This window comes from Leopardus geoffroyi, chromosome C3 (genome assembly GCF_018350155.1).
Source record: "Leopardus geoffroyi isolate Oge1 chromosome C3, O.geoffroyi_Oge1_pat1.0, whole genome shotgun sequence".
Taxonomy (NCBI): Eukaryota; Metazoa; Chordata; class Mammalia; order Carnivora; family Felidae; genus Leopardus; species Leopardus geoffroyi.
This window is the reverse complement of record NC_059338.1, coordinates 85,877,054-85,891,539: the sequence shown is the minus strand read 5'-3', so window position 1 is coordinate 85,891,539 and position 14,486 is coordinate 85,877,054. Positions and strand designations below refer to the sequence as shown.

General features: G+C 42.0%; 1 protein-coding gene across 2 annotated transcripts in view; it reads left to right on the top strand.

Moving 5' to 3' along the window:
- Positions 1 to 14,486, top strand: part of NSMCE2 (NSE2 (MMS21) homolog, SMC5-SMC6 complex SUMO ligase) — a 216,977-nt gene that overhangs the window by 53,743 nt on the left and 148,748 nt on the right. For both annotated transcript variants that reach the window (XM_045453702.1, XM_045453701.1), the window contains exon 4: positions 12,056 to 12,209. In XM_045453702.1, coding sequence (XP_045309658.1) covers positions 12,056 to 12,209 — 154 coding nt within the window. The remainder of the gene's footprint in view (positions 1 to 12,055; positions 12,210 to 14,486) is intronic.

The following is a 14,486-nucleotide window of genomic DNA, read 5'->3' as shown; positions in this document are numbered from 1 at the left end:
TGGTCTCCTTAGTGAACCCTCCTGAATGTCTCCCCGCCCACTAAATCTTTGTATTCTGCCTGTTCTTGGGCCCTTTTTCTCACACTACACTCTCTTCCCGAGAGAGAGAACATCCGTGCTTGTAACTTGAATCGTCGTCTGCCTGCTGCTGAGGCCCAAATCCTCATTTCCGCGCCGGGCACTCGTCTGAGAATCACACAGACAGATTCGCTCTTCTCTCTGCCATCCCCGCTTTACACGGGCTCCTTAAATTCAGCCTGCGTCGGGGAGAACTTGGCCCCCGATCTTCTTCTGAGCTGCTGTAGCTTGGTGAATGGCGATGGCGTCCGCCCAGCTTCGCACACCACAAAGCGTCTCTTCGTCCTTCCTCCTCCGAGCTCCTTCCAGCATGCCGCCCGCCTCCAGACTTGACCGACTCTCAGATAGCTCACCGGCCTCCTCCCCGTCTTCGGTCTTCAGTTTCCCCTGGAGCGTTTGCTGCACAAAACTGTGCCGTCTTCCAGTGTTTTCTGTCTAGTAGCCCAAGCAGTCTTTTCTAAACTGGACATTTTCATTATTTTGCCTGCCCTTTTCACAGCTTTACCGTCTTCAGTTATTCCTTAACTACTATCAGGATTGAATACAGACGTCTTTCCCTGACATATTCCCCTGCTTAGTCTCATTTTTTACCATTCTTTTATGCTAGCTCTTAGAATGTTCTCATGCCTCTGGCCTCAGTACACATCATTCCTTCTACTGGGAGTGCTCTTCTCTCGCTTTGGAAGCCCTCCCTGGAGGGCCCGATTTCTGTCTGTCAAGTGGATTTCTCTCCTGTGCTCTTGTAACGCCATGTACTTGATCATTGTTTGTAGCGTTTGTACCTATACTCCGCCTTCTCTCCAAAACCGTGTCTCACATATGCAGCTGTCTTCTCGTTTCCACTTCATTTCCTTCCCGCTGGCGTTTCACATTCAACCTTCCAAAACTGAACTCTTCATGTGTTTCCTCCCACATCAGCTGTCCTTCCAGACTTCTCCACCTCAGAAGATGACAGCTATACTCTTTCATTCAGTCAGGGTAAAACCAAAGTTGTCCCAACTTCCTTGTTTCTCAGCCCGTACTCAGCCCATCAGTAAACTCTGTTGTTTCTATCTTCAGAACGTATTTAGAATGTGACCACCTCTTGGCTCCTTCTGCTGCCGTCACCCTCATCCGGCCATCGTCACCCTTGCGTAGATGACTACAGCGGCCTGTTTCTGCCCTTCCTCCCCCAAATTGTTTCTTATCACAACAGCCAGCGTGATCCTTTAAACAAGCAATCAGATCTCCTCACTCCTGCCCGAGCCTTCCCATCTCTCAGAGGAGAGGTGAAAGGCCACACACACTGGCCTCTTTGACCTGTCCCACCCTCCCTCCGTGTTACTTGTCACCTCACCTCCTTTTACTCTGCCTCAGGTCTCTGTTCATGTCATTTTCTCAGTGAAGCCTTCCCTGACTGCCCGTCATAGATGAGGGCACCTACCCCACCCCTGATTGTTGTCCGGGACGTATTCTGTACGTCATCGTTTGCTGGTAGAACTTCCTATAGAAAGTAGAAATGTTCCGGATCTGTGCTGTCCAGGAAAGTAGCCGCCAGCCACTGGCATTTGAAACATGACAGTGTGACTGAGGAACTAAGTTTTAAATTTTGTGTAATTTTAATTCAGATTTAAATAACCACCTGCAGCCAGTGGCTACTGTCTTTGGATTTCAGAGCTCCAAATTCCTTAAACATATTAATTCATTCAATATTCATGACAGCCTCTGACTTGATTAGAGTGTACATGAAGAAATCGGGTTTTTGACTGGTTAAGTAACTTGCCCAAGATCACATGGCTAGTGGGAGGCAGAGCTGAGGTTGGAAGGTTCTGTCTCTAGGTAAATCTGGTTCCAGGGGCTAAGCTGGCACCTTCTATTCAACTCCCTCATGTCATTCTCAAGAATTGAGGTTCCACGGGCCAAGGGCCATCATGACATCTGGGTTCTTACTGCAGGGGAGGCCAGGAAAGCAAATTTGGGGTTCCGGCCCTAATGAGGTATCTCTCATAAGGTGGGACATTCCCCAAACATAGGAAGAGTATTCGAAAGGTTCTAGACCAGTGAGCTTAGCTGCTCAACCTCTGTATATACTTTTCTCCCAGACTTAAATTTGCAAACAGCAGGAACAATAACAAAATATGCTGCAGCTATCTCTCCTCATATGCTCTCTCTTTCCCCCAAAGGTGGACCTGTCAAACATCTTATTAGTTACTGTTTCCAAGTCCGGGATATTTGGGCCACACTTATTTTTTTTTGTGTTATTGTTGTACTGTGGTACTCTGTAACTAGTGAGCCACCAACTTTTCTTTTTTAATGTTTATCTATCTATTTATTTGAAGAGAGAGAGAGAGAGAGAGAGAGAGAGAGAGAGAAAAGCATGCATGAACACATAAGTGGGGGAAGAGCAGAGAGAGGGAGGGGAGAGAGAACCCCAAGCAGGCTCTACCCTCAACATGGGGCTCGATCTCAAGAGGCAGATGTTTGACTGAGCCACCCAGGCACCTCACCACCAACTTACATTTTCTAAAATATTAGGAAAAGGGGAAAGGGAGAAATTAGTTTAAAATATAAATATGTATTTGTCAAACTAAGGAAGAAATATGAAGGGACACTTCTGTCTTAGCTTTTACCATTAGTCCTGAACCCATAACTTCTTGGTATTAACTCCTTTTCTCCACTACCCATTCCATGTTCCCTTTGTTCGCAGCCAGCTCACAGCTGACTGTAGGTTTTTATCTGACTAGAACACGTCAACTTTCACTCCTGGGGTATCTGTGTTCCTGCCTATATGGAGTTAGTTATGACTTCCGTTATCTTTTACCATTAGAAATGGCAAAACCAGAAGTTATTTCAGGTCCCCGACACACACCTCTCTTTTCTCACTCTGGAGCAGCTATTCTCTTTACCCTTGAAAATCAAGATTCATTGCTCCAACCAGTTCTGTAACCTCATCTGTCTGTCTTTTCAGTGTCACAAGGAGCTCAGAATTGCTAGGTTGCAGTTTAGGCTTCCAAGTCAGTGGAGGCTTTGTTGAGTCCCTTGGTGAAATCATTCTTCTCTTGGGTACCGAGACTGTTAAACCAGCAGAACCAGAGTTGCAGCCATGGGAGGTGGGGGGGGCTGCAAGTTGGTCATTAGGTATGGTGACGGGGAGAAGATGTGTACTTGTTCCCTGCTTCCTAGCCCACATACTCTGGCTATTAGAGAACGAATGTCACATGTTATTCACTGGTTACAAGTATCCTGTGGGACATTACTCTGACCTTATGAGGTGTTGTCTCCCAGGTAGCATGGGAACTGAATTTCCAGTAAATGCTTTAGCATTCTGAAAGATCGTCTTTCTGGATCATGGGGTACTCGGTACGACCAGAAAAATCCCATTAGCGTCAAGCCATTGCTGTACTTTTTTCACTACAAAATCCTGAGTAAAATACCATAAAGGTAAATAAGGCATTGACTAATTCTGTGGATGACAGAGGCGTGGCAGACAAGAAAGGCAATTTCAAATTCAGAATAAGTGTCTTTCATACAAGAACTGACAAATGGCCACTGAAGGTTGGGGATAGACGCTTGAAATCAACTATGTCTTCATAAAATTAAGATGGGGTGTAAAAGTTCATTCTTAATTGTTACTTGGAGGCACAAGCAAAGCAAAATTAAATTGAAAGGAGATTTGAATGAATGCAAACCATTGGTCACTGACTCACATGACCTTGGGCAAGATGCTTAACGGCTGGTAGCTGTCCGTTCCTCACATCTGTGAAACTGGGATCATGACACTTGTGTATGGAAAGCTTTGAACCCCTCCGGTGAAAGGTGCTGTGCAGGGCAGTGTCTGAGACGAGTCTCCCCCTCCTCTCCCCTCCCCTCCACGTGACCGGTTTAAATGGCGCGGTGCTTAAAAACATTGCCCGTGAAAACGATGTCCTCAAAATTCATGTTGTACATGCTCTCCCAGCATCTGATACGTTTCCTTCACAGCACTTATCACAGTTGGTGACAGTGTATTTGACTATTTGAATAATGCTTGTTTCCTCCATTAAATCCCAAACCGCATGAGAACGGCAGGATACAGGTTAGTCTGCTCACTGTCACATCTCCAGTGCCCAGCTCAGTGCCTGCGTGTGGTTAGGTGTTCAGTAAATATTTATTGAACGGGTGGATAAATGAATAAATAAATAATGCATGTTCACATGAATTCTGCCCCAAAAATAAAGCAAAAAGTAAAAAATACTCGAGAGGCAAAATTAGGAGGGTGGTTCCCCTCTGCCCCCCATATGGGAATCTAATGCTGCGTCCCATATAAATAAATAAGTGATTCCCGTTGGTCATAATCTTATGGTGGGAAAGATGCCATGAGGAATTTATTGGAGTAATTTTCAACAGCATAAATGTTTAGTAACAGATGCACACACATGGCAAGTTGCCTCATTCAGCTGCCATCTGTTAGACAACTATCCTAGCAGGACTGGTCCATTAGAATGAGACCAACAGCTCTCTCACACATGTTTAAGTTCCATTTTGAAACTTCTTCTGAAAGCCTTGAAGGAGGAAAGATGTTCCCATGCCTGGTAGGCAGCTGCTCAGTAATGGTGTATTACAACACCTTGGCGAACCATGGAGTCCATTCGGTGTGTCATAATGCTCAACAAGGAAGTATTTTCTCTCAAGCGTTTTGTCAGAAGTCAAACTGAATAATGGCACTAGGAAACTCACTCAACTACAAATAATTGGGTCCAACCGAGTTCACTGCAGATTGTGCAATTGACAACAGAAACTGGCATGAGATGAAGGCTGTAATCCATGCTGGTCATCATTAGCGTGTATGATAAATATATATTTTCAAACAGGGCAAAGACAGTATAGTAAACTCTGTAGAAAAATACAGTGTATCTCCATATGTACGTGCAATTAGGTTATACCCGTGAAAGCATAATGTTTCCTGGCCTGGACATGCCTTTCAATAAAAACTTTACCAAGCTTTTTTTGCTAATATAAAGATGGAGACAGTATTGGCCGATATAAATTTACCTTGTGCATGACCAGTTAGGTTGGTGATGTGTCATAAGTGTGGGCCAACTTCCATAAATGTCTCAGTGCTGAGCGTAATGCCTGGTACCCAATTGGGATTTAGTAAATATTTGTTGAATGAATGTTTGAGGACCAAGTGAGACAATTCCCTCTGGATTCCCAGCATGAAAGCAGGTCTCGTAGCTTTAGATCAAGCAGACTATGAATTAGAGCTTGGAGTACTTAGTGCACCTAGCAGAACACAAAACAAATTGCTTATCATGACTGTGTACACATGATAAACTTCTAAGGGCTGTGTGATTTCCAAAATGTAAACCATCAGGTGTGTGTTATTTTGGGAGCCAAACATCTAACAGTGGCTGTTTTGGAGAGTAAATCCATCTGAGTCTTGGTTTAGTTACAAGAATGACTGATTTTATGCTAGATTCTCACATGATTCAAAAGTGTGTGAATGACTCAGCCCATTAATATCCTTAGCTCCTGTGATCTCCCCTCCCAGTGAAATGATAGCTATAAGGCAATAATGATAATTGGAGGAGGAGGAAACCTTGACTTTGCCCTAGGGCAATAAAATGACATACTTAGAGTAATTGCATATGTATATAATACTGTTTGAAAGAAATGAGGTATATTATAAATATTTAAAATTTTATGTTAAAGCATGTTGGAAATGATACAGGTAAGGATGAAATCCTGCCGTTTGTTCCTACCGTAATCACTTTTCCTGAAACAATCAGCCTCTTCATGAGGGAAAGAGTCACCAGAGACCTAACTTGGTTGTTAACAGCTCATTGATTGCCTTCTCCTTGCTGACATAGAGAAATATTACAGTCACAGGAGTGTTGGGTTCCAGTTAAATGTAGCTAAACATTCACGAGTGATCTTGAGCAGAAACTGAGCAGTTAGTTGGAGAGCCTGTGGAACTTTTGGGTATTTGTGTGTTTTTTCCTGTTCTGGCTCCATCTTTTTGAAACAGTTAATTGAACAAAAGTCTGCATATTTCAGAGTCTGTACTCGGTGCATGTCTCTGCTTTTGCTAAAGTCTCCAGTGACCAAGTCACCAGGTCTCGTGGGCAAGTCTCAATCCTTATGTAGCTTGACTTTTCTGTAGCATTTGACAGATCTTGAAATTCCTTCCTGGACTTCAGGGGGATTTTCTTTTGTTTGTCATCTTAGCTCTTGTCCTTCTTCTTTTTAGGTTCCTTTAGCTGCCCCATAAGTGTGGTATTCTCATAGTTTTATCCTTGGTCCTTTTTTGTTTCTATTTATTCAGTCTTCTTGGTAACCCTATTTGTTTCCATAGTTTCTATTAAAATCTATACAGTGATTCTTCCGTGTGGTGTTTCCATGTCAGGCTGCTGAGCTGCTGACCTGTACATCCAGGCACCCCAAAGATAGATGTGTAATGAGTGTTATTGAATATTGAGTATTGAGTGTGTGTTATTGAGTATTCTCTGTGGTTGACAGCTCACTGCTTCATTGCTTCCTTCCATCTATTTTGCTCAAAACACTGTGAGGCAAATACTGTGATTCTTTTCTCTTTAGACGTGAGGAAACTAAGGCTAGATGCACTTGGTAACTTTTCCAAAGTCATTCAGTTAGTAGCAGAGCGTCACGTTTAATCTCAAGTCTGGAGCCCACATTTTTAATCATAAATCCTTTGGGTGAGCATATCAAAATGGAATCCTTTACTTCCCCCTCTCTTCTTCATGATTTTTCCCATTATTCTCTGTCCTGCTTGAAAGGATCGTATTTCATCCCTCAGGTAGAAATCTGGGAGTTACACTGGATCCGTAAATATTGTGGATCGCAGAAGTACTTTTATTTTTATGGCTAAAATATCTCCTCTGCATTAAATAGAGGTTTCAAACTCGTGGGCTTTAGGCTGATGTATTGTCTGGACTATGCATTGTTTTGAAAACTAGAAAATGTGTCACAAAAATCTAGATTTCTGATTTTTCTTTAAAAACTCGGACTTGCTCTGTCACCGGGCCACAGACATCTGGAGCTGTGTAGCAACTTCCTCTCACCTGGGGCTTGTACTGTCTGCTTACCAGGGTCCTCACCACTTCCTGTTGTCCTTTATTGGGGGTTTCCTCAGATCTTTGCTTGACCAGCCCTGTAGGCATTTATGACACCTGGTAAAGGCTGTGGTTTTGCTTTCCCAGCTGGTCTTGCTTCCTCTCTAGTTTTTGCCCTTGTACTGGAATGATTTTCTTAAATCTGTTACCTGCTTTCTCTTAGCACTTGTGATTTATGTTTCCCCACTGGCTCCTCCCCCTTAGCCCACAAACATGTTCAAGGCTGTATGCCAGAGGTAAAAGGAAAAGAACAAAAGTTTTTTAACATCCACAATGTGCCACAGTTAAACACAAGCATGATTTAACTAATCCTCACAGCACTGAAGTCAGTGTTCCTGATTCCTAATTCAGAGGTAAGAGAAATCTGAGGCCTGGAAGGATTGTCCCAAGATCCATACATAGGGTTGTTTCAGATCTGTCTGATCCCGGGTTACATGTTCTTTTTCCTCCGTTATGTCACTTTGATTTCAAGCTACTCGTAACCTCCGTGCAAATAAAGGAGTCTCTCCCATCTGTCCCATGATCGACTCCCATCTCTCTCTTCCTTTACTGCCGAACTTTAGTTCATCTGTTAACGCAGAACTCCCTTAATCTCTTTTCTCCTCTCAAGACAGTATCATCTGGCTGCCCCATAGTTCACTTGTTCCTCAACATCTTTCAAGCACCTACTATACAACAGGAAGTGCGCTAGGCCCCAGGCAAACAGCCCTTGCCTGAGAGAAGCTTCACAGGCTGATAGGCTAAGATGGGTAAATCGTTCCGCTCCAGGGTACAAAATCCCTTGTAATGAAGTCCAGTCTCTGTTTAGACCTTATCTTACCTGAGCTCTCTTGCGTCATTTTCCCCCAAGGACGAGCATCTCTGTCAAGGAAACTTTCCCTTTTCTTTCTTCTGTGGCATTCCTCACCCCTGGTTTTCTTCTTTGCTTCTTTTAGAGTTCCTTTTGCGTCTCTTTTCTTTCTGTTCCCATCTCATTTAAAATGTCTCTCCTGCTGTGTACCAGATCTCTCCACTCAGACAGACATTCAGGATTGCCCCTTCTTTCCTCAAGAAAATGTGCTTTCCTTGGTTGCCCATATTAACTGTTACAGATCTTGGAGTCACCGCTCTCACAAAAAGACTTGGCCATTGTGCTTTAAAAATGGCATCATGATGCGGTCCGGTTGTCAGCCCCTCTGCCATTAGTCAACCTACGGGAGTAACTTCCTCCCCCCTCCCTGTCTGAAGTGCATCTTATATGCTTGAACTACAGCAGTGATTAAAAAAAAGTTTCTTATGGTATTCTTACTTTACTCCCTAAAACCTCCTAAAATTGTCGTTCCTGCTGCCATCAGGCCAGGTCTCACTTTCAGAGCTGTTCACCACATGTTCCTGATCGACTTTTCTGGTTTCTCTCCAGTGTAGCTACAGTTCTTAGCACATGGAAGGCACTCACTGAATAGTGGAGAGGGCAGTGGGTAGTGAGTGAATAGAAACGTGACTTTTTCTCTCCCGAGCGCAGAATCAAATTCCCATTATGTAAGTATGGTATCTGTTAAGTTTACCTCTCGGTAGTTCCTATCGTTTTTAAATTATAATGGCATAAAGATTAATAATCTCTGAGGTGTTTAAAAAAATTCTGCTTCAAAAATTTATTAACCCAGTGTGTGTGCTGAATTGCGTTCCCCTTGAATTCATATGCTGAAGTCCTAAACCCCAGTACCTTAGAATATGACAGTTTTGGAGATGCGTTTTTAAAGAGGGAGTTAAGTTAAAATGAAGTTATCGGCATGGGCTTTGATCCAGTATGACTGGTACCCTTATAAAAAAAGGGGAATTTGGACATGGACAGCTAGAAGGAAGACCATGTGACAGATGACACAGGGAGAAGATGGCCATCTACAAGCCAAAGACTTCCCACCTCCAGATCTGTGAGAAAAGAATTTCTACCTAGAAGCCACCTAGTCTGTGGTATGTTGTTGTGACAGCCTTAGCAAACTAATACACCCAGTGTCTTTTAATTCACTTAGGTTTTAAGTCCTGCATCAAGGGACTTGATCTTTGGGAAAGAAATGGACTAAGGATCCAGTAAAATCTCCTGCCATGTCACATTTCTTTGAAGTATTTGGGATTTGTCCTGGGGAAAGAGGGCCATCCTTACCTTTTTCGGACTAGATTACACTTACGATCAGCTACCCAAAGAATGGCTTCTTTCCTTCTCATTTTGGAACTGTACAACTTATTTCTCTTGAAGATACAAACAAAGCAAGAGTCCATGAAAAATATCCTTAATCCCCATTCACTGCATTGATTTAAACAGATAAGGAGTTCGGTATTTTCCAGGCTCTCGTTTTGATTGCCGGAGCCCAGTAAGTTCTCTCTACCACGCATAGCTGTGCCAACCGCAGCATCACGTTTCCAGAGAAGATACTTGCTGCAGTGAATTTATGTGCTTTCCGGCAGTTCTATTGAGGTTCTGGCCTTGGGGAAAATGAGTATTTTGAATCACGAAATTTGGCTTATTCAGGTTTTCCTAGTCCTATTCAGGTCGCCATGTTGTCAGTCTCAAAATGCCTATCCTTTCTCCATCTTCTCCGCCCCCATCTTCCAGCCAGCTCTTCTGCTTGGGTGGTAATGGGGCTAAGGACATTAAATATGTTGAGCGGGCTAGAGACTTTACTGGAAAAGAACTTTTGCCTTTACTGATCATCTGCTCAGCTCTGCTCTGATTGCCCCAGATTAAATAACAATTTCAGCCCAGAAAAGACCTTGAGAAGGTCTTTTATACCTGCTTATAAAATAGCACTATTCACGTCTCAGTGGATGTGAGTCCATTTTATTTTATAAATCCAGAGAGAAAGACTATAATTCTTTTCTGAGAACTTGTCATTTATTTTCTGTATCTACTCTGAACTTTTCATGCTACAGTCTTGAACTTGTTTCATCCTGTCCTGTCCATTATAGAGGTAGAGGATAGCTAGTCACATGTCTAACATCTCCTATTCTTGAGACATGAGGCATTGTTAAACTGCCTCCCTACCTTCTCTTTTCCAAACTGAGCTTTATTGGTTCTTTAGCCGTACAGGACTTATTTAAAATTTTTAATTATGTATAAGATGTGTCATTAAAGCCTCTCCATATTTCTCACAGCTCTCTTTGATGATGGATCCAGCACTGGTTGAATATCACCCATGCAATGAGAAAACAGTTTCTACACTCTGTACCATAAATTACGTTTAGGCATTTTGGTTTCATGGTTAATTTTCATTTTTTGATTTTAGCTAATTAAAGTGCATAGCAGTTAAACAAAAGAAGATTATACAATTCTTTTTTCCATGACAAAGGGTAATTGAAACAGATAAATTACAGGTAATCTTTTGACTTCACAGATTCAGAGAGATGAATATATCCCATGGACTGGAACCAAAAGCAAGAATTTGCTGTATCTATTTGCAGTCTTAACACTGCCTCCAACCAACTGGATTATAGTAAACAAGTCATTTAACTTCTTTCTATATAATTTTATTTACTTATGAAACTGAGGAAGGTAGACATCAAGGTTAGATGACCTCTGAGTTGTCTTCCAGCTTAGAAATTGTCCTGTATGCTCTCCTAATGTCAGTTAAGTCGATCATTTGTGGGTTTTAGTGGGGAAGTATATTTGGGGCATGTAAGATTAATTTGTTTGAAATCTGTCGAGTACATATATTGAATACTATCTACTACATGCCACGTGCTGGCAAACGCAGTGATAAATCACACATTTTTCAAAGAGTCTGCATTTTGTTAGGGGAAGTAGACATGTAAAAATAAATGCAGTCGAATATTAAGGGGGCTATGGTAAAAGTCTAAGGCATGTTGGGCTTAAGGGAGAGTTGGGCTGCAAGGGAGAGTTTGGTGAATTTTGCTTGGTGCAGGGGCATCAGGAAGCCAAATATGAAGGCCTAAAGAAGAGCAGTCACAGTGAAGGGGGTGGGGAGCGGGGGGCGGGGGCAGCAGCTTGACGGCAGTGGCTAAAGGTTGAGGTCAAGGAACTAGAAACAGTGGGTACAGATGATTTTTCCAAGGAGCTAGACTACAAAGAGAAAGTACCTGAGCGGAGCGGGCAGGGGTTAGAGGAGTTTGTCTGTTAAATTGGGGAGTAAGGAGCCAATTCAGAGGCTTTGGGGGAAAGAAGGTGTGGCCTGACAGACGTGAAGATAAATTAGGAATGAACTTGAAGCAAGATTAAGGATGGAAAGAACAGATAGATGGATCGCTATGGTGATAAAGTGAACATAGCAAAATGTCAGTTGTGGCATCTAGGAGGTAGATGAGTGGTAAAATACAATTCTTTCAACCTGGCCACATGTTTGGAAGTTTGACAGTAAAATATTGGGGGGGGGGGGGACAAAAAGAAGATAGATTGACAGTTTAGCTTTGAACAGAACAGGGGACACTTAATCCTTGTGGCTGCAGATGGCAAAGTTCAAGATGAAAGCCTCAACTTCTTTGTGAAGTAGGAGCCTCTCTCTCCTGCTGGGACAGAGAGCCAGAGAAGAGGAGGAGAGGGGACTGAGCAGACCTGACAAAAAGGAGGAAGCCATGAGGCCCAGGTTCCCTTGACGTTGGAGGGCACAGAGTTGCTCTGGTGTGAGATTTTTCCCTAGTAGTTGTCAGGAGACAGGAGGTTAGTCGGGCATTGGAGGGAGGGTTTAAGAAAGTGATGAGGAGATGGGATGAATGGCTCCCCAACCGTTTACCGGCCATCTGTTCTGGAACAAGTCCCAAGCTCTCTGGTTCTGTTGGGATTGTGTTTTCTACCTCACTGTATTTTTATTTGAATGTAATGAGATAAAAATAATGTTCACAAAACGGTGTCATTGTTAACCTTAAACTAAGGCAATTGTGTTGTTTGTCTTCCTCAGGTCAAAGAAGAACGTCCAGAGAAGATACCAGATCTAAAATTATTAGTGGAGAAGAAATTTTTGGCTTTACAGAATAAGAATTGTGACACAGACTTTCAAAATAATGCAAAATTTGTACAGTTTAAACAACAGCTGAAAGAACTGAAGAAGCAATGTAAGTCCGCATGCTTTGCTTTGGTTTGGCTTTTTGAATTTAGGGAACTGACCTGATACGCCGCCCCAGAAAACTGATTTTATAAAGTCTGCCTATCTGCTTGGCTTGATCCTCTTTCTAAATTGCTTTTTATTGTTGTTGCAATTCTGTATTTTGTCTGACTTTTGGTTCAAATCAGCCTGTCCATTTCTGAAAGCCAACAGTTTCCACAAAGTGCTAAGAAAATTCCCCAGCAGCCAGACATGGTTACACTGTATTGTCCCACTGCTAGGGAGAGGAATTGGGAAATTAAAACGGAACTGTCTTATTAAAATAGCAATGGTGTTTTTCAAATTTTAAACTGCCGTGCCACGCTTTGCAATAACCAGTTTGATTCTGGTTTTGCTGCTTTGGAGTAGTAGCACCGTTTTCTCAGACTAGTTTTTTCTTTTCAGTTGTGGACCAGAATCTTCTTGATCCCTTCTGTCTTCGTAGTAGCATTAATGCCACGCGATCGCGATTTGGATTCCAACATAATTTTGATTTAAAAACGAGATTGGGAAAAGAAGTCATTCATTATCCCAAAATTTTGTAGACGGTATTTGACAGAAATCTGTCTTTTCTGTACAGTGAAGTACATCCGTCCTTTTCTTTTCCTCTTTGTCCGCTTAATCCACTTAACAACTTTATGTAATTTGATCGTTTTTGCATTTGCATTGTTTGTCATTGCTTTCGGCTCATGACTCTTTTATTCCTTACAGAATCGGATAGGGAAGCAAATAACTTTTTTGTAAACTTTAATTTCCCATCACCTTCATTTGCATACGGCTGGAGCACTGTGGTAGGGCATGTAAATTTACTTCATGTCCTTATTTGTACTGAGTGTAGGGATTCCTATTTTGAAATAAGCTTTCTTTTAAATATAAGCATTTTCTTTAAATTGATGCTGAGATCTCAAAAAATGACTGAGGAAGCAGCTTTACTTTTGTCTATCTTACAAGTAACTTAAGTTTCACAATTTGGAATGTTTTGCAATCCTGATGAGACTTTTGCTTTAATGTGGATTTAAACAGTAAGCATTTTCTCCACATTTTAGTCTATTTTTTTCTTCTTCAGCTACCAAAATCCTTCTAATATAAATTGCGTGGTTCCCCCAAATGGGTAATAATCCCCCAAACAGGTAATATAATGATTTGCTAGTGTCTTTCTGATCTTAAAGATGCTAGTGAATTTCAGTTTTTGGTGTTGGTCAAAGTAGCCACATGTATTTCATTTTTCTGCTTGGAGCCAATAATGACAAATTACCCGATCATAATCAAGATCAAAAATTCTTGATTTTTTAAAAAGGGATCTTATGATATATAGTGAAGGATAAATATCCAAAAATACAAATTTCTTCCTCCTTTGTTATTGTTTACAAAAGTATTATTCCCTAAGAGAAAGCTGTAAAGCTTTGTAGAATCGTACACTCACGGTGACGCACTTTCTAATGAACAGTGTGCAGTTCAGCAAAATGATACGTGTTGGAATCGTGGTTATTATTTCTTTAATTCTCTCTCAGGTGGTCAGGGGATGGTGTTGGGGGTGGTTTCCCAAGGGCGGCAGTACCTCACATCATTTGGACAGACAGTTAAACTTTGAGACAAGGTAGACTTATACTGAAAGAAATGCTTCCTTATATCGGGTTCCCCTATATATGTAACACTGGAATTCAGACAACTTTCCCTTTTTGTTTCTCCTGAAATACTCTTTTCAGAAGTTTTTAAATCTCAAATGACAGAGCAAGCAAAATATTAATGCCCTCTTCAAGTGTTCTCTAAGATGTGCGCACACGACTTGCAAATGCGATTTTCAGTGCGTTATTAGTGCTGGCAAAGTAGCAAGTGGGCGATGGATTCTGTTTCTTTAGATTTAATGCTGCTGTGAGGACGCTCATTAGCATCGGGAGCCCACAGTTTTTGCGGCGCCAAGTCGGAGGGACCAGGCTTTATACAGGAGCCAGTGAATATTTGTTTTGAGAGATGTTCTGAAGGGAAGGAATGATAATAATAATTTTTTTTTTCTTTTTTTATAAAGACTGGAAACTACAAGCCAGGGAGAGAGTCTTGCTTCAAGTTGCCTAGTTTGGCAAAGTAAAGGCTGAAACAGTTTTATTGGTCTGCGCAGAGCTCAAGGGTCCTTTCATGAAAATCACCACCACGCTCTCACCACCTTTATTTACACAAACCTGAATTGCGTGGGATTCAGTTTTGCCGAGTGGGGACCCAATCACAGCAACGCCAGGAAGCCCTTTGGTGG